The sequence below is a fragment of the Cherax quadricarinatus genome, chromosome 65, assembly GCF_038502225.1.
Source record: "Cherax quadricarinatus isolate ZL_2023a chromosome 65, ASM3850222v1, whole genome shotgun sequence".
NCBI lineage: Eukaryota > Metazoa > Arthropoda > Malacostraca > Decapoda > Parastacidae > Cherax > Cherax quadricarinatus.
Window position 1 is genome coordinate 24,041,472 of NC_091356.1, and position 20,494 is coordinate 24,061,965.

The 20,494-nt window shown below is 37.6% G+C and overlaps 1 protein-coding gene across 5 annotated transcripts in view; it reads right to left on the bottom strand.

The window, feature by feature from the left end:
- LOC128700471 (uncharacterized) overlaps positions 1–14,877 on the bottom strand; it is a 42,060-nt gene extending 27,183 nt beyond the window's left edge. For 4 of the 5 annotated variants that reach the window (XM_070098993.1, XM_070098992.1, XM_070098995.1 and 1 more), the window contains exon 1: positions 14,739–14,872. In XM_070098993.1, the coding sequence (XP_069955094.1) occupies positions 14,739–14,767 (29 nt within the window). In that variant the 5' untranslated portion in view covers positions 14,768–14,872. Of the gene's footprint in view, positions 1–650; positions 907–14,738 lie in introns of all 5 variants that reach the window. The other variant, XR_011393841.1, reaches the window with a different exon arrangement.
- Between the last annotated feature and the right edge of the window lie 5,617 nt (positions 14,878–20,494).

The following is a 20,494-nucleotide window of genomic DNA, read 5'->3' on the forward strand; positions in this document are numbered from 1 at the left end:
ACAGTGTAAGGGTTAAGCCTTCTTCAGTTACAAGAACAATAAAAATGAAAAGTTGGAGGAAGATTAAAAAAAAAAAAAAAACTCAAACAAGCTCAGAAAGGCCCCCTTTCCAGAATATGCAGTGTTGGCACTTAGAGTCTCCTACAAGTATTGGGTCAGGTAGGGATGAAACCAGGGATGACAGGGTTTCTCAAGATAAGAAGCAAGGAGGAGAAAGGTACAAAGATCAGAAAATGCATCACTTCTCTATATAAATGCAAGCAGCAATATAATGGAGAGGGATTTCAAATTGGTGGCCATATATTGGACTTTGTTTTATCTACAGCCAAATCTTTGATCATCAAAGATGTCAACATAATGCCCTTGATATTACTGCCTCTGATCAGTGTCACTGCCTACAATCTTGGTACAGTATTACGGTGCCACTTCCTTGTGAGCACATATAATTTTTTTAAAGTTACAAAAATCTTGATATGGATCAGTTTAGTGTGATAGTGACAAGTGCTTTGAATAAGGAGAATACATCTGCACTGTTGGCTGGCCCATTGCAAATATTCACAATGCAGTGTTTGAGGCTGTTACTAGTAAGTTGTGTCCTTTGATTGCTATAAGGTTCTTGATTCATGATTTTTCCACTCGATACAATTTACCTGTTATCCAGCTACATAAGTCTTGTAGAAGTGCAGAGTATGAATGGCGTGCATACTCCTGGATTACAGTCTGATTATGTAGAAGCCCACAGAGTAGTTAACAGTTTACTGGCTGGTAGGGTGAAATACTACAGGTAAAAAACTGAATCTTGTCATGATCAGGGGATCCTGTTCACTCATTTGACTGACTTCCTTTGAAGCTCATCTCAAGCTGCTCTGTCTACTTTGATTCTGCTTTTCAGCTCACCTTGGCCTTCTGTATTTTGATCAGAAAACAGAAAAAATATTAGTTTGGACATGAATTCCATTCAAGCAGGTTCAGTCTGCGATTAGACCATTTCATTCAACCGAGACGGCTGTATGCTAGGTTTATAATGACCTGGTACTGAATACTTTGGGAAATGGATCACTGCTAATTTTGCTGGAGATCTCAGCTGCATTTGATACCACTTACCATGATTTACTGTTAAGCTATCTTTTCAGTAGAGGTCTTAGGGATAGTATTTTGTCACTTTTGAAATTGCATCCTTCAGGTTCAGTCATATCTGTCTCCTTTCCCTATGACATTCCTTAGGACTCAGTTCTTGGACTGGTATTATTTATTGTTTGTTAATAGTTTAGTCTTATTGCTGAAAGCCAAAATAATAATAATAATAATAATAATAATAATAATAATAATAATAATAATAATAATAATATCTTCATTTACTACAAGTACATGTACATGGTATACAGGCCTAGCTGACATCAGTGACATACTACTATATAGAAAGCCCCTTGTTATGCAGAGCATTTTGGGTAAATTAGGTCAGTTTTGTCCCAGGATGCGACCCACACCAGTCGACTAACACCCAGGTACTGTACCCATTTTATACTGATGGGTGAACATGGATGTCAAGTGTCTTATGGAAACCGTCCCTAATGTTTTCCAGCCGTACCAGAGAAGATTCAAACTCTGGACCTCAGTACATGAGCTAAGTGTGCTAGCGATCAAGCTACGGTTGATAATCATTTTTATGCTGACAATACATGGGTCCCAATGTGGAAGAAGCAAAATTCTCTTTAGGTTTCCTCTTTTTGGAAGTTCTGACTTGGATAACAAGTAGAAAATTTAAACTAAATAAGGATAAGAGAGATTTTGATTATCAGCTGAAATCTGAGGATAGTTTTGAGTGAGACAGTGTTAGTTTGCAAGCTGTGAGATCAGTAGAGGATCTGGTTGTTTACCTGGATGCTTCATTGTCACTATACATTATCACCTACCAGCAACTCAAAAATTCCCAAATAATTTACCATTGTTCATTTATTTAAGCATTATTTCAAACTTAAAATTGTTTCAATCTCATTACTGTAAACTGTGCTAAATTGTAATACTGTAACTTTTTATATACATCTCAACTATAAATTCAATTACTGTAAACCACTAGCTACCTCTGTTAGTTAGTTAGTTTAATATGTTTATTATGCACCCCATACCCATCCTGTGGGCGGTAGTCAAAAGATTACAGAGGTACATAATTGGTCCAGGGACTGGACTCCAAAGTTTTGATAGCTGAGCAAGTTACAGAGGTAATGAACTCACAATTTACAAAGGTAATGAACTCACAATTTACAAAGGTAATGAACTCCAGGTAAGTCTGGTCACAATCATGACAAGTTACAAAGGTATTTACAGATTACAGAGGTACGTAATGGGTCCAGGGACTGGGCCCCCAAAGTTTTGATAGCTGAACTAGGTACAAAGGTAATGAGCTCACAAGTTACAAAGGTAATGAATTCTGTAATAAGAAAAATGATGTATAAATAAAATTTACTACTCTTTGTATGTCTAGCATTAAATAGTCTGTAAACATTAGGTTTATTCTGCTCAAAATGCTCCAGCATGATAGTGGCTTTCTTTGTACTTAACAAATCAAAATTGTAATTACACATTGTAAACTTTGCAAAGAAATAAAATCTATCTTTTTTCTTAAATAATATAATGAAATTAAGTACTACACCAGAAAGGATCATACAGCACTGACCAGGTAGTTAAATCTTCCAGTCTTCATATTCGTAATCCCTATACAGTTAATGAGGATCATGATCCATTATTTATTTTGGCTCTTACTCATGGATTTATTTCCTCTCAAATTGATTTTTCCAATGGTTTGCTTGTCACTTTGCCTATTACTTGCTTATAAGACACCAGTCTGTACTGAATTGTGCAGGCAGATTGGTATTTTTGTTAACACCTGGAGTTCCCACTAGTCCTTACTTGTATCACCTGAACTGGCTCCTTATCAAGGCAACAACTGAATTTAATCTTTATTTATTAACATATAAAGCTGGCCTGTAGTCTTACGACTCAATTGCCATGAGTTCTACTCTCTTCCGTACTGTGGTTTGATAGTCAAAAAACATGTTCATCGTTTTAAGTCTTAGCTGAAAGCTCAACTTTTTTCTAAAATTTATGATCCTTGTGATTCTACTGTCACTCCTCAACATAAAATTTTGCGTTCTTTTTTATCAAAGTTGTTGTATTTGTCATTTGTGAATATCTCGAAAGAAAAGGTGCTCAAGAATGATAAAATTCCAAAATATTATTATTATTATTATTATTATTATTAATTATTATTATTATTATAATAATAAAACAGTCAGATACTGGGAACATCAGTGCACACTTGATGTGCATTTTCATTACAAGTAACATCAGGGTATGAAAAAAGTCTGTAAAATATTTTAGTCAGAGATATGAAAGCCATTAAACTGGAGTAGTTCAGCTTCTTGAAGATAAATGCACACAGGAAAAAACTGAGACACTGACACCTGGAGGTCACTTCAGTCTTCCCTGTATCCTTTAATATTCCACTATAGAATAAACATAGCCTAAACATAAAAAAAATGAGTACAAGTTACATGGGTGAATGCACAGTGAAGTCAGACTCTGCTGGTAGTCAATAAGAGGTCACAAGAGGCTTATAGCATATTAACTACAAATTAGAATTAACAGGCTGTGAGAAGGCTGAAGAAGTGGGACAGACTGTTATAACAGGCTTGAGAATGTGAAGAAATGGGGTAGATTGTTATAACAGGCTTGAGAATGTGAAGTTAATGGTCATGTCGGGCAAAGGTGAGTACTTAAGCTCTTTATCATGTTAATGATTACATGGACAATAATCAAAGTCAAGGGGAAAAGTCAAAACCTATAGAGCAGTAGGTATCATTAATGTAGACTGTTATTACAGTACTTCTGTCTATAAAAGAATGGGTTGATTGTATTATGAAGCAACAGGAGACTGTAGAGAGATTGTACCTTTAACACATTCATCACAGAAGGCTGTGGAGGAGCCAGGTATTCACTGGGAAGTGAGGGAGGACGAGTCGCAGAAACTTCTGGGGTGGCAGACGTGCAATGTATAGAATGCATGAACTAAGAAAGTGAGAACATGAGAGGAGAATCTTGGGAAGCAGAGATGAGTAGAAGTTTGCCCTGCAGGATCCTACACTGTTATCACCTGAGGAGCACAAACAGATTGTGCAGACTGAGTAGAATCAGATACCAAGTAAGGTGTTGTGAAGAGGGGCTTCAAAACTGTTAAGTACAAAAGATAAAGAAGCAATATGCACTTCAGACGGAAGTCAAGAAGTCATACAAACACATGAAATCCTGGGAAGAAGACCAATTCCGTGAAGATAGTTCATGGCCTGATTGTACGTGCTCTTCCTCTCTGCAACACAATTCAGAAATGGAGCAGAGAGTTTGCAAAGTTTACCATCATGAGTAGGGAAGGCACAGGTAGGGTAATCTATGCATGACTGATTATGTTTAATGAGGTGGCTGGAATGCCAGCAGCACTGACGGCACTGTTGAGAAGTAGGTAAGAGCTCTGCTGCCCATTATGTACACAGTAGAGGGAGGCTCACAGCCATCAAAAGTAAGTATTTCTTGGGTCTTAGGGTGGATGAAATGTAGAATGACTTGAATGAAGCACTGGTGGAGGCAAACTCAATACACAACATAGTTGTAAATGCTAGGTAATACCAACAAACTGTGGAAAACATTACAGTTTAGGACACTATTAAAGGAAACATTTCACCCCAAGTGTCTCCATCAGTCCTCAGAACTGATGAAGACACTCCTGGCAAAACATTTCCTTTAACCCTTTGAGGGTCGACAGGCCCTCTCCGAAACTCGTTCTCAGGGTCGGCCAAATTTAAAAAAAAAAAAAAATTATTTTCTCTTATGAAAAGATAGAGAATCTTTTCCCGATCATAACGACACCAAAAGTTTGAAATTTGATAGAAAACTTACGGAATTATGCTCTCGCAAAGTTAGCGGTCTCGGCGATGTTTACGGATCGGCGATTTTGCCCACTTTGAGCCCCATTTTCGGCCAATTTCACTGTACTAGTCGACAAAAAACATGAATATTTCGCTAGAACTCCATTTTTTCTATCGAATGGGTGCAAGAAACCACCCATTTATAAATTCAACTATCCAGTACAGTGGTCAGAATTTAGCAATTTTGCCAATTTCACACAAATTTCAAAAGATGCCAATTTCGGAATAGGGTCCAGAATAAACAAGAAAGACATTCCTGGCACTAAAATGACATTTCCTCTAGTCATTAGTCACGTCTCAAGGCCCCTCTTATATTCTTTTGCTTTCCACTTTGAATTTTTATTCTCACAAAAAATATAAGATTTACTGTTATGCAGACTACTGCATTAGTGTAAAAAATGGTATAAATATTATTGGTGCACTTGTGAAAGAATATTAGACTCACCAGTTGACGTGTATTGCAAGCTTGGCACGATTTGTTTACTTTTGAAGTTTGGTAAAAATCGAACATTTCTGCTACTTTGAGCTCAATTTCAAGGCACCTTTCATTGTAAAACCAGTCAAAATCATCTCAATTTCAGTAATATGTCTTCCATTCTATAAAATGAGACCAAGAAAACTAGAATACAACAATAAATACTATACGAAAATACACTGCAAAGTCGCTGATTTATTAAAAAAAATGGAAAAAGTTTTTTTTTTCTCATTATGCACCGTGTGCTGCAGGATTTTTTTTAGACTGTGCACACTGACCACATAGACCCATTCTTTCATATGAAGGCCTACCAGCTTTCTCCCACTAGATTTGAGGTCGCTAGAATTTATGAGTACTAGTACGTCAAAAACCCCTACGCGTAAGACGTACTAGTACGACGAAAACCCTCAAAGGGTTAATTATTGTCCTGAACTGTACACAAGCATCCTCTTCCACACAGCAGAGCAGATATGATAAAGCCCAAGGGCTAGAAATCAGTGATGCTGATCAAAATGAAAGCCAGGCTTTACACTGTCTTTGTAAAAGATAGACGAAAGTTTTTACTTTGAGGATGAGTAGCTGTTGAAATTGTAGCTCCCAGAAAATAACATTTGTGTGTTCAATTCTGGCTCAGTGATGAACAAATGTATGAGGAAAGATAATGAGAAACATTTCAGTCTTGTCATCTACCCTTTGTAATTTTGATAGGTTTCTACTCAATTAGCATTACTAACCCACACTACACATACCCCATTGTGCTAGGCAGTGGCGGCTCGTGTATAGGCACTGCAGAACTGCAGCACCCCCTATTTTCACTTGACATAATCAATAACATACAATATAATTAGTCTTTCTGTCTTTAATTCTTTCTTCATACTTGTACATTATATAATCCTAAGCTTAATGTCAGTAGCCATCCCCTAGTACATGAAAAAATTACAAAAATCCTTGTATGGAACTGTGCGCTTCACAGTTCCAGCGATTCGGTGTTTGGCTGTTGTGTGCATGCGCACATGTCCAAGATAAAACGCTGCACACTAGGTAGAGAGAGCACTGTCGCTGACGCAGTGCCGACCCTGTTGTGCAAGTGTAAGGCAGTGTTTCCCTTTGACTCAGCGACATGTGTTGTGCTTTTAAAAACCATGTCCTGTACATACCATATTCTTGAATGTGATAAAGTGTAGAATTAGATGATTATCATGCTTCCAGATACACGTATTTTATTTAATTCATATTTTTTTTAGTTATTTTATTTTACACAATATTAAAACAATGGCTAAAAATTTTTTGAAGCAGCACCTCCACTAATTTTAGCTACAAGCCACCACTGGTGCTAGGTATGGAAAGTGACCCTTAGGCCAGCTGCTGTGTTGTCAAAATCACTCAGCTGACTTTATAATTACACAGAACATTTACAAGTTACTGGACTGAAGCAAAAAAAAGGCTTTGGTCAGATCTGTGGGCCATACACCTTCAGTGTATGGTAATGGAATCCAACATAGAGACTTGTTATGAATATAGTGAAGAGGTGGTCGAGAATTATCAGGTATAAGACCTAAATTAGCCAACAGTATATGACTTGATTGTAGAGCAAAAGGAATGTTGCCAAGTATTACAAGGACTTGATAAATATGAGTTGTAAGCCAGAACAGTAGTCAGGAATGTAGAAGAGAAATCATGAAGAATACTCATTAATGAACTAATTTTAACTCTCTGTTCTTCCACCTATCATTGAGTCCAACAAAAAAAGGTTCACAGATTTACTAAAATAAATGGTCACAGGACTACTTGAGAGGTATATGTGAGTGACCAACAAGTGACAAAATGGCATCCATGAAACCAAAATGGTTCCCAGCCCTTTGATATTAGCTTGCTCCTGTCCAAATATACTGCCTCACCAGATAGTCAGTGTAGAGCAATGCAAGAACTGGCTGTTTGATTAAAGAAGTCCAGCACTGAACCTCACATTTCTTCTCAATTACCCCCATCCTTACCAAAGAAAAATGTTGTCTACCCGAGGTCACAGCTCCATGGGCAGGCTCAATTTTCAGGCAAGAAGTAATAAGTACAGTGGTCCCTTGAGTTACAATGGGCTGGAGTTGCAATAATTCTGAGTTTCAATTTACCCTCACTAAGGAATTTAGTTTTGAGTGCGATGAAAAATTTGAGATACTACTGTATATGTATTTGTGTAGGTTGGTAGACAGCAACCGCCCAGGAAGGTACTACCATCCTGCCAAGTGAGTGTAAAACAAAAGCCTATAATTGTTTTACATGATGGTAGGATTGCTGGTGTCCTTTTTTCCGTCTCATAAACATGCAAGATTTCACGTACATCTTGCTACTTCTACTTACACTTAGGTCACACTACACATACATGTACAAGCATATATATACACACACCCCTCTGGGTTTTCTGCTATTTTCTTTCTAGTTCTTGTTCTTGTTTATTTCCTCTTATCTCCATGGGGAAGTGGAACAGAATTCTTCCTCCGTAAGCCATGCGTGTTGTAAGAGGTGACTAAAATGCCGGGAGCAAGGGGCTAGCAACCCCTTTTCCTGCATATATTACTAAATGTAAAAGGAGAAACTTTCGTTTTTCCTTTTGGGCCACCCCGCCTCAGTGGGATACGGCCGGTGTGTTGAGAGAGAGAAACATGCAAGGTTTCAGGTACGTCTTGCTACTTCTACTTACCCTTAGGTCACACTACACATAGATGTACAAGCATATATATACACACCCCTCTGGGTTTTCTTCTATTTTCTAACTAGTTCTTGTTCTTGTTTATTTCCTCTTATCTCCATGGGAAGTGGAACAGAATTCTTCCTCCGTAAGCTGTGTGTGTTGTAAGAGGCGACTAAAATGCCAGGAGCAAGGGGCTAGTAACCCCTTCTCCTCTATAAATTACTAAATTTAAAAAGAGAAACTTTCGTTTTTCTTTTTGGGCCACCTTGCCTCAGTGGGATACAGCCGGTTTGTTGAAAGAATATGTATTTGTGACTTAATTAGGCCATATTGTATGATACCAAGTCATCATGGCCCCTAAAGTGCACAGTAAACAGGCAATCTCTCTGAATATCAAACACGAAATTGTGAAAAAACATGATAGTCACGAGTTATAATCAATGAACTGGTGCACAAATATGGCTTTCCACAATAAACCATCTCTATTGCTATCAAGCAAAAAAAAGTGGCTGGCAAATCTTAATTGGTGAAAAAAAGGCAAAGAAATTGTCACAGAAATGGAAATATTGTTATTATTGTGGATAAGAGAGAAGCAGATGAAGGGAGATACAGTGAACGCAAGTTATATCTGTAAGCATATAAGTCCAAGCTACAGTAAAAGTTGTACCTGCGAGACCTTGCAACAAATTATCCTAAAACCACGTACAGTGGAACCACAGTTTTCGTATGGTCTGGTTATCGCACAATTCAGTTTTCGGCCACTTTTTTGGGCGAAATTTTCTCCGTTTTCGTACATCCACTTGAAAATCGTCCATACCAGATGTGTCTGCCTGCCCACAGGACACGGCCACTCATACGTTTGTGACTCAGTCTGCCTCTGTTACTAGTTCAGTGACCACTGAAGAGCTGCAAAACCTTCATCTAGAACAGCAACAGACCTTATAAGCCATGGAAATTGCTTCAGAAGAGGAGGAAGAGAGAGGGGAGAATGTGCCTTCTTCAGCGATTAAGGACATTTGTGCAAAGTGGAGTGAGGTGCAAAGTTTTGTGGAGAAATATCGCCCAAACAAAGCTGTTGCAAGCCGTATCAGCAAAATGTTCAATGACATTGTCATGTCCCATTTTAGGCAAATCTTAAAGAGACGCCAGAAACAGGCCTCTCTGGACAGATTTTTGTGCGACAGGGGTCCAGTGACTCTCAAGCTGGTCCTAGTGTCAGTAAAGGACAAAGAAGGGAAGTAACCCCGGATAGGGCTTTGATACCTAAAGTCCTCATGGAGAGGGATTCCCCTTCCAAACAATAACCTCACTGTCTTCCATATGCCAAGAAGAGCCTTCAATAAAGGTAAAAGTGATTTAACCATTTCAGGGTTTCCGACGTACTAGTATGGCTTATGCACAAGGGTTATTGATGTACTAGTATGCCTAAATTCTAGCGCCTTCAAATCTAGCAAGAGAAAGCTGGTAGGCCTACATATGAAAGAATGGGTCTATGTGGTCAGTGTGCACAGCATAAAAAAATCCTGCAGCTCACAGTGCGAAATGAGAAAAAATAACTTTGACCGTGTTTTTGGTTTAAAATAGCGACTTTGCACTGTATTTTCCTATAGTATTTATGGTTGTATTCTAGTTTTCCTGGTCTTATTTTATTGAATGGAAGACATATTATAGAAACTGAGATGATTTTGATTGGTTTCACAATGAAAAGTAACATGAAATTGAGCTCAAAATAGTAGAAATGTTTGATTTTTGCCAAAGTTCAAAAGTAAACAAATCATGCCACACGTCCAATACACGTCAACTGGTGAGTCTAATATTCTTTCACAAGTGTGCTGATATTATTTATTCCATTTCTACACTAATGCAGTAGTCTGCATAACAGTAAATCTTTTATTTTTTGTGAGAATAAAAATTCAAAGTGGAAAGCAAAAGAATTGTAAGAGGGGCCTGGGGACATGACTAATGAACAGAGGAAATGTTATTTTAGTGCCAGGAATGTCTGTCTGGTTTATTCTGGACCCTATATGGAAATTGGCATCTTTTGAAATTTGTGTGAAATTGGCAAAATTGCTAATTTCTGACCACTTTAATGGATAGTTGAAATTGGTAAATGGGTAGTTTCTTGTACTCATTTGATAGAAAAAATGGAGTTCTACTGAAATACTTATGATTTTTGATGACTAGTACACTGGAATTGGCCAAAGTGAAATCGCCGATGCGTAAACATCGTCAAGACCGCTAACTTCCTGAGAGCATAATTCCATAAGTTTTCCATCAAATTTCATACTTTTGGTGTCATTATGATCAGGAAAAGATTCTCTATCTTTTCATAAGAAATTTTTTTTTTTTTTTCCAAAAAATTTTCGACCCTGAGAACAAGTTTAGGAGAGGGCCTCTCAACTCTGAAAGGGTTAAATGTTCATTTATCCATTTCATTAGTCATTTATATTTATTTCTCTTTGTTTTCTGTATGTAAAACTTTAGTTATTCTCTATAAAATGTATTTTTTGTTAATTTTGGGTGTCTGGAATGGATTAATTGGATTTACGTTATTTCTTATGGGAAATATTACTTCAGTATTCGTACAAATTGGTTTTCAGCCAACCTTCTGGAACGGATTAAAGATGAAAACCAGGGTTACACTGTATTTTGGGGGTTTGAGTTATGATAGTGTTGAGGTACAATACATTTTCTGGAAGATTAACATCGTAGCTAAAGGGACCACAGTATACAGGTCACCATGCAATGCACACACAAAGAGTGATGCTTAGTTAAGTTCTGGCCATCTTACAGAAGCCAAAGCTCACAACAGTGATGATCGTAATCCCCCTCAAATAAGTAAAGGAACTGCCATCCTGAGACCTCAAAAATTTAGCACTTTCTAAGACTACAATAATAATAATAATAATAATAATAATAATAATAATAATAATAATAATAATAATAATAATAAAAGCAGCTTCACTTACTGGAGATCACACAAGATATATGGCTTAATTCACAGAATACTTAAAATTTATGCACACTAATAACTCCTAATAAGATAATGAGGCATAAGAAAATGACAACTGTGAATCATCAATAGCATGGCCTTGAAGAGGGAAATTAAGTAGTTCCTGCAAACCAAACTGACTGACAGCTGACAGGAACTTAAGACAAACAGTAGAAGCCTGGCCACAGGACAGCAATCCCCAGGAAAATTACAAAATACATAAACATTCAGCAATACAGTTGCTTTGCTGAGTAATTTTCAGTTGTTGTATTAGATACTATTTTTGCAAAAGAAAATTCAGGCATTCAGAACCCTTATAAAGTGTTTATCCTGAATGATCTCATGTGTTTTAGTAATGCTGATTTATCCGAAAAGTCTTCCAGAGACTCTGAATCTAAATATGGATTTTCTGCTGAATGAACTCTCATATGTTTTTTCAAAGATGGTTTTAGAGAAAAATCTTTTAAACACACTGGACACTGAAACGGCTTTTCCCCTGTGTGAACTCTCAAGTGTTGTATTAAAGATGCTTTCCTGGAGAAGTCTTTTTGACATGCTAAACATTTATGAGGTTTCTCCCCAGAATGAATTCTCATGTGTTTCACCAGAGCTGATTTATCTGAAAAATCTTTCAGACACACTGAGCACTGATACGGTTTTTCTCCTGAATGAACTCTCATGTGTTGTATTAGATGTGATTTCTGTGAAAAGTCTTTTAGACAGACTGAACATTTAAATGGTTTTTCCCCTGAATGAACTTTCATGTGTTGTATCAGAGCTGATTGTTGTGAAAAGTCCTTCAGACACTCTATGCACTGATAGGGCTTTTCACCTGAATGAACTCTCATGTGCTGTATTAAATATGAATTTTGTGAAAAGTCTTTTAGGCACACTGAACACTGGTACGGTTTCTCTCCAGAGTGAATTCTCATGTGACGAATTAGATGAGAGTTTTGTGAAAAGGTTTTGGAACACAATGAACAGCTGTACTGTTTCTCTACTGAATGAGACATCATGTGTTTCATTAAAGCTGATTTTTGTGAGAAGTCTTTTAGACACTGTGAACAATGAAATGGTTTATCGTCTGAATGTGTTAACATATGTTTCATAAGTGATGATTTCTGAGAGAAATCTTTCAGACATTCTGAGCATTTATAAGGCTTTTCTCCTGAATGTACTCTCAGGTGCTTAATTAAAGTTGATGCAACTGCAAAGTTCTTAAGACAAATTGAACAGTGATATGGTTTTTCGCCAGAATGAACCCGCATGTGCTGTATTACATATGATTTTTGGGAAAATTCTTTTGCGCACACTGAACACTTAAATGGGTTTTCTGCCGACATGTTTGTCCTCGTAATGGTAGCCAATGAAACGGCACAATTACTAGGTTATTAATAATTATCTATCATCATTGACTGCACCTTGCTCACATAATGGAGCAGTGAGGTATAGACAATAAAACATTAGAGTGGAAGGAACTAATGTTCATCTCTCATGGATTTTATCTCACACTGACATATTCCTACAAGGCAAGCCTAATAAATTATTCAAAGAAAGGGCTTCGAGAGAAAAAATCAAATGTAATCTAGAAGTGTATGTATCATGCAATAAAAATATCATTAAGAGTTAAACAATGAATCTGAATGTGACAGGAATGTAGTTAGAAGCCTAAGCAGAACTATAACCCACTATAACATTAACACAGATAAGCTTATTAACAGAGCAATAAGCAACGTAAACAAACTAATGCCTGTGGTAGCTAGAATTAGGCTGTAATTATATTTAATGTGTGGCATATCCAGATGATTAAATTAATGTAATCAGCTTTAGTATTTTGTTGAAGACACTGTCCTTAACTGTCCACTTACTGAGGAATATGAAGATGATATAATGCATTAATATGTTAAAAATTGTCTTAATGACAAAAACCCTTGGACTTCTGAGTAAAGTATATAGCCTACATGTACTTGAAACACACAAAAGAATTGAAAACATATAAATTACAGAAACCCTTACGTGTTTCTTTTAAGCCATTAAAGGCATAATTCCGAGGCCTTTATCTATATGTTCTCATGCTACCATCCATAGGATAGATACAAGTTGCATAAATAATCTACCATCCACAGGATGGATATGAGGTACTACCACCATCAACAGGATAGACAAGGAATAAGCAGTAAACTAGCCACTATCATTCACAATAGATATGAGTATTCACCACAACTTAGCTGCAGCTGTCCACAGGATAGATATGGTATACACAATAAACTAGTTATAATGTAAACAGGATGAGTATAGGTTAGATGAATTAGTCGCTCCCATCCACAGAACATACGTAGGGTACACAATAAATTAGCTGCTACCATCCAAAAAATGGGTAAGGGACGTAAAAAACAGTTGCTACTATAAAAAGGAAGGGTAAATGATACACAAATCAACTGCTACCATACAAGGGAAGGCTAAGGGATACACCAAAAAATCACTCTTCACAGGTTGATATGGAAAATTTCAGCAGGAAAAATTAAATATTAAATAAACTCTTATATGTTGTATGATATAATTTATCTAAAAATCACATAAAACCACGCTGAACAAGGATATATAGAGTTTCTCCTGAGTCAAATACAATGTATCATATCTTAACAGAGAAAATTTGTAGCTAAATTACTCGTAAAAATGCCAGTCATAATATTTCTTTATTACGAGTTCTCACGTAGTGTAGAAACTGCTTTAAGCATGGAAACACACAACATTAAAAGTTTAACAAATTATATTAAGACAACACAGAAGGTTATCTTTGTAGTAAGTATACACAATGGTCAAGCAAATTCAAAATATATTTAATAATGGACACAAAAGTGGTAAATGTGTACTGAAGTATCAATATATTACTGGAATTAAATAGTGTTCAACCTTCATGTTGAAACAATGTAGCTAATCAAGTTAGTTATGACTTATTAACATTAATAATGGCAGGATGCACACGAGATGTTAATTAATATCAGAGGGTAATGAGGAGGTAAGAGCACAAGTAGCAAAATAATAAATTTCAAAGAAAATACCACAATATATTAAGGAAAAATATAATTAATGAAGGAATAATTGACCTGAGTTAATCAAGGTAATGAAGACATCAGATAATTAAGAATGAGATGAAAAGAAATTTGAAGTAGATAGCAATACTAATGATTCCTTAAAGCATTAAAGACCATTCTACAGTGCTTTGTGGACAATTTTTTAGAAAAAATGGAAACATAATGCAGCTTATTCCATTACAATTTTAATTGCTTCTGTAGCATTGACAAATTATTCACTATGTAAATCCACTACAGGTTACTACTACTCAGAATAATTCTCCACACCCCCAAGACAGTCATTCTCAGCAAAATTCTCCTAATTTATATTAAAAAGCAAAGTAACCTTTAAATTAAGAAACATTAGTGCAAATAATATTGGTAATACAAGTACAGTATTACACCAGTACAGATATAATATATGAGTGTGTGTGGTGGCTGCTATATTAAGGTGAACTTCAAAGTAGTGACCACATGATCACTATTATAATAATGTTCACACTGTATATACACATGCATTTTAACCGCCACTTACGCGAACTTCATGGTACTTGGTACTGGCATTGGGTCTTTATCCTGAATGTTGGCACTGTGTGTTCATCCTGGTTGTTGGCACTGAGTACTGAGTCTGGTTGTTGGCACTGTGTTGATCCTGGTTTCTGGCACTGGCTCTTCACCCTTACTGCTGAGTTGCTGATTCTAGGAGCTGGCTCTGGGTTATGACAAAGTGTGTCAGCACTGTAAGTCTACTTCTGTTGCTTCTTTTGAACTGAAAAAGCAAATAAAATATTATCATGACTTACATTTAGAAGTAAACATCTCTGAGCTCTTGTTAAATTTATGCTGCAAGTTCACTTACATATGAAGATTTATCAAATTTGGCATGAGAGGTACAAGAGGCCTAAGCATGAGAGAAAGGGTCAGCATGATCAGTGCTCACAGAATACAAAAAATCCTGGCCCATGCAATGCATCATATTAACAGCATGTTAATCCACCATTGCCCACGATGGCACATCAACATGATACTATTATTCCCAAGCTGATTACCTTGTTATTGTTTGACTGAGATAGTTGCAAGTCTAGGTAGTGATTCAGGAAAGGAGTTCAATGGATATGAGACTAAAGTGACCAAAAATAACCAAGGAAATGTAGAGAACAGTGCTCAAAATCCTGGTGACTTGCAACCCTGAAACATGCCCTAAACATGCCCCTAGTGTCAGAAAAAAATTACATTTTTCTGTGGTTGGGGCACCCAGCCACAGAAGAATGTATGGTAGCCTGTGGAGATGAGTCTGACTTATTGGTTACTGACCAATATGTTAAACTTCATCGATATATTCACTAGCATGCACAGTCTTGTAGTGTGCCGAGGGCTATACCAAAGATTGTGGGGAATCATGGGAGATAACACCAGCCAGTGACAAAGATTATGATGGTGCTGCAATTGGCATGGGTAGGGGACCTCAGACAGTGCCAGTGATGCACAAGCACTGGGTGTCGGGACCAAGATGCTCACAGCACCAGTGCTAAACTTACGAGGGAGCCATCTCCTCCCTCCCATCCACTACTTGCTGCCTCCACCCACCCCTACACCAACTATTACTACTTTGCCGCTACTGCCACTGCCATCACTACCACCACCACCAGTTCAACCAAGGAACTACATCCAGCAACTAACACCAGACCACTTCAGGGATTGGCAGGAAGATACAACATTTGTGCCAAATCTCCATCAATTTGATGAGACAAACAGTAGGATTTTGGTGAACTGTACCAAGGACTCTGACGAACTGATTTTCCTTGACCTGTATTTAAATGAACTGCTAATGAAAATGATAGTGACATACAGCAACAATTATTACCAGTATACAATGGCTAACAAGTGAAGAACAAAAAGGCACAATAAAGTGACTGGAACAATACACAAATAATCTGCAAACAGGAGAGAAGAGCTTACAACAATGTATCCAACTTGGACCATTTACAGAGTCACAATGCATGACTCTGTAAATGGTCCGTTGGATCAAAACATCACTGTGAGTGTCTGTCTCCTATGTGGGCTATTTGTGTATTGCTAACAAGTATGTTTGATTACTGTCATGACTTCATCAGTGGAAAGTCAATACTGTGGCTCAGATATGATTCCATTTTCTCATTTTCATATATTTTTTTTCTTTGCCACATTTATATAAGCACAACAGTGCAAGATATTGCTTGACACACTGACTGATGTGTATTCTGGCATTCAATGACCTCATCCCTGTCAACACATTGGTCTTGGTGCTGCAGATGTTGCACTTTACAGACAACAAGAATGACATGTTATTCAAGAACGACATGTTATTCAAACTCAATCGTAGTATGATTGCCAATAAATCACACAACGGGTGGGGTTGGAACCCATGGCCCAGTGGTTGAAGCACTGGTCCGTGAGTTGTAGGACTCCCTTGCCATGGGTTCAAGTTCCACCTGTTCCATGGCATATTATTCAAAATTATGGACATTTCCGTGTACTTTAACCCCTTGACTGTCGCAACCCCCAATCCTGAGGTGTCTCCTGGTGTCGCAAAATTTCAAAAAAAAAAAAAAATTATTTTTTCTTGTGAAATGACAGAGAATCTTTTCCTGATTGTAATGACACCAAAAAAAACGAAATTTGATAGAAAACTGATGGAATTACACTCTCGCAAGGTTAGCGACCTCAGCGATATTTACAAATTGGCAATTTCGCCCAATCTGACCCCTATTTTCGGCTAATTCCATTATTCCAATCGACCAAACTCATAGCTATTTCTTTAGAACTCCATTTTTTCTATCGATTCGATTGAGTACAAGAAACTGCCCATTTACAGATTTCAACTACCCAATAACGTGGTCAGAAATTTGCAATTTTGCCAATTTCACGAAAAATAAAAAATATGACAATTTCAAAATAAGGTCCAGAACGAACAATGCAGACATTCCTGGCTCTAAAATAACATTTTCTTTGTTCATCAGTCATGTCTCCAGGCCCCTCTGATATTACTCTTGCTTTCTATTTTTAATTTTTATTCAAAAAAAACAGAAGATTTACTGTTATGCAGACTACTGCAATACTGTAATAATTGTACAAATAATGTCAACCCATTCATGACTGCATATTAGAATGGCTAGTTGGGCATTTATTGGACAATGACATCATTTGTTTACTTTTGAACATCGTCAAAAATCAAACATTTCTCCTACTTTGAGCTCCATTTCCAGGTTCTTTTTATAGTAAAATCAATCAAAATCACCTCTATTTCTATAATATGTTTACCATTCTATCAACTGAGACCAAGAAAACGAGAATACAACCATAAATACTATACGAAAATTGACCACAAAGTCGGCATTTTAATTAAAAAAGAAACGATCATTTTTTGTTTTCTCTTTATGCACTGCGTGCTCCAGGATTTTTTGATATGGTGCACACTGACCAAACAGACCCATTCTCTCACATGTGGGCCTACCAGCTTTTTCCTGCTTGATTTGAAGCCGCTAGAATTTATGAGTATATATATACAACAAACACGGTACATCGTAAGACGTATATATACAACCAAAACATTCAAAGGGTTGAAAGCAATTTCCTGCGAGTGAACATGACAGATGTGTGGTACAGTGTATAGAATGAACAAATACATGCCAAAGTTCAACACAACCATTTGTGATGCACAATACACAAATAACCTGCATATAAAAGAAAGAAACTTTAACAACATTTAGGTGCAATTTGGACTTTTAACTAGTCACACAGGAGCACGATATACATATACACTGGCTCTCTACCTTCATGCTCGTGTGTAACTAGTTAATGGATCAATTCAGTTTGAAACATTGTAATAAGTTTCTTTCTCCTATACATGTGCAGTGGACCCCCACCTTACGATATTAATCGGTTCCTAAGAGCTCATCGTAAACTGAAATTATCGTTAGCCTAATTAATTTTCCCCATAAGAAATAATGGAAACCAAATTAATCCGTTCCTGACGCCCCAAAGTACAAAAAAAAAAAAAATTTACCACATGAAATATTAGTTTTAATAAACACAACCTGAAGAAGACATGCACAATTACTACTCTACTAAGAATAGAATACATGACACTTACCTTTATTGAAGATCTGGTGATGATTGATGGGATGGGAGGAGGGGAGACTGTGGATGGTATTAATGTTTAGAAGGGGAATCCCCTACCATTAGGACTTGAGGTAGTAAGTCTTTTTCCGGGGTTACTTCCCTTCTTCTTTTAATGCCACTAGGACCAGCTTGAAAGTCATTGGACCTCTGTCGCACAACAAATCTGTCCATAGAGCTCTGTACCTCCCGTTCCTTTAAGACTTTCCTAAAATGGGCCATAACATTGTCATTGTACAGGTTGCCAACATGGCTTGCAGTAGCTGTGTCAGAGTGATTTTCATACGTAAAGGTTTGCAGTTCAACCCACTTTGCACACATTTCCTTAATCTCTTTTTTCAATTCCATACTAATTCTCACCCTTTTTACCACAGGGATGGCACTAGAAGCTTTCTTGGGGTCCATTACCTGGAGTTTACCTGGAGAGAGTTTCGGGGGTCAACGCCCCAGCGGCCCGGTCTGTGACCAGGCCTCCTGGTGGATCAGCGCCTGATCAACCAGGCTGTTGCTGCTGGCTGCACGCAAACCAACGTACGAGCCACAGCCCGGCTGATCAAGAACTGACTTTAGGTGCTTGTCCAGTGCCAGCTTGAAGACTGCCAGGGGTCTGTTGGTAATCCCCCTTATGTGTGCTGGGAGGCAGTTGAACAGTCTCGGGCCCCTGACACTTACTGTATGGTCTCTTAACGTGCTAGTGACACCCCTGCTTTTCATTGGGGGGATGGTGCATCGTCTGCCAAGTCTTTTGCTTTCGTAGTGAGTGATTTTCGTGTGCAAGTTCGGTACTAGTCCCTCTAGGATTTTCCAGGTGTATATAATCATGTATCTCTCCCTCCTGCGTTCCAGGGAATACAGGTTTAGAAACCTCAAGCGCTCCCAGTAATTGAGGTGTTTTATCTCCGTTATGCGCGCCGTGAAAGTTCTCTGTACATTTTCTAGGTCGGCAATTTCACCTGCCTTGAAAGGTGCTGTTAGAGTGCAGCAATATTCCAGCCTAGATAGAACAAGTGACCTGAAGAGTGTCATCATGGGCTTGGCCTCCCTAGTTTTGAAGGTTCTCATTATCCATCCTGTCATTTTTCTAGCAGATGCGATTGATACAATGTTATGGTCCTTGAAGGTGAGATCCTCCGACATAATCACTCCCAGGTCTTTGACGTTGGTGTTTCGCTCTATTTCGTGGCCAGAATTTGTTTTGTACTCTGATGAAGATTTAATTTCCTCATGTTTACCATATCTGAGTAATTGAAATTTCTCATCGTTGAACTTCATATTGTTTTCTGCAGCCCACTGAAAGATTTGGTTGATGTCCGCCTGGAGCCTTGCAGTGTCTGCAATGACGGGATTTGTGAGTAAAATAATTACATGTACAGCCTCTCCTCACTTAGTGATGTACTCGCTTACCAATCGCTCAGACTTACGACCAGATCTCCAACCAGTACGTAAACCTAAGTAAGAGCTGATTTCCTCTATTCTCTTTATTACATTATACAGTACACTTCTGTATAAATACACCAACCATCCGACTTATGACCAAGCTTGATTCCAACCAACCGGTCGTAAGTCAAAATGGATGTAAGTTGAACCTTTGAAAATTGCCGACATACTGGGTAGAGCATAATGTCAAACCTTTCCTATATAAACTACCTACATAGTACTGTAATGTAATGTACAATCATTATTTCATTCTTTTTACCCTAATTTACTTCTGTTGTTATATTTTAATTATTTATGTACTGTATATATTGTATACATGGTAGTGAACTGTATTGTAAATTTTACATCGCATACAGTATCATATGTTACTGTTATCTTTATGTATTGTCGACACAGTGGAATGGGAGAATACCACTGGTAGTGTCATCCTGCCAGAATGTAGTATAACCTATACCCTAAGTAAAGAGAAACAACTCTGGAACATGTGTAATACGTATCCGGGTGGGTGGCCGGGTGGCTGGCTGGGTGGTTGGCCAGGTGGGTGGGTGGGTGGTTGGCTGACTGAATGTGACTGACTCTCTCTCTATATCTCTCATTCTTTATCTCTTTCTGTATCTCTCTCTCTATCTCTCATTCTGTATCTCTCTCTGTATCTCTCTCTGTATCTCTATATCTCTCTCTCTATATATACAGTGG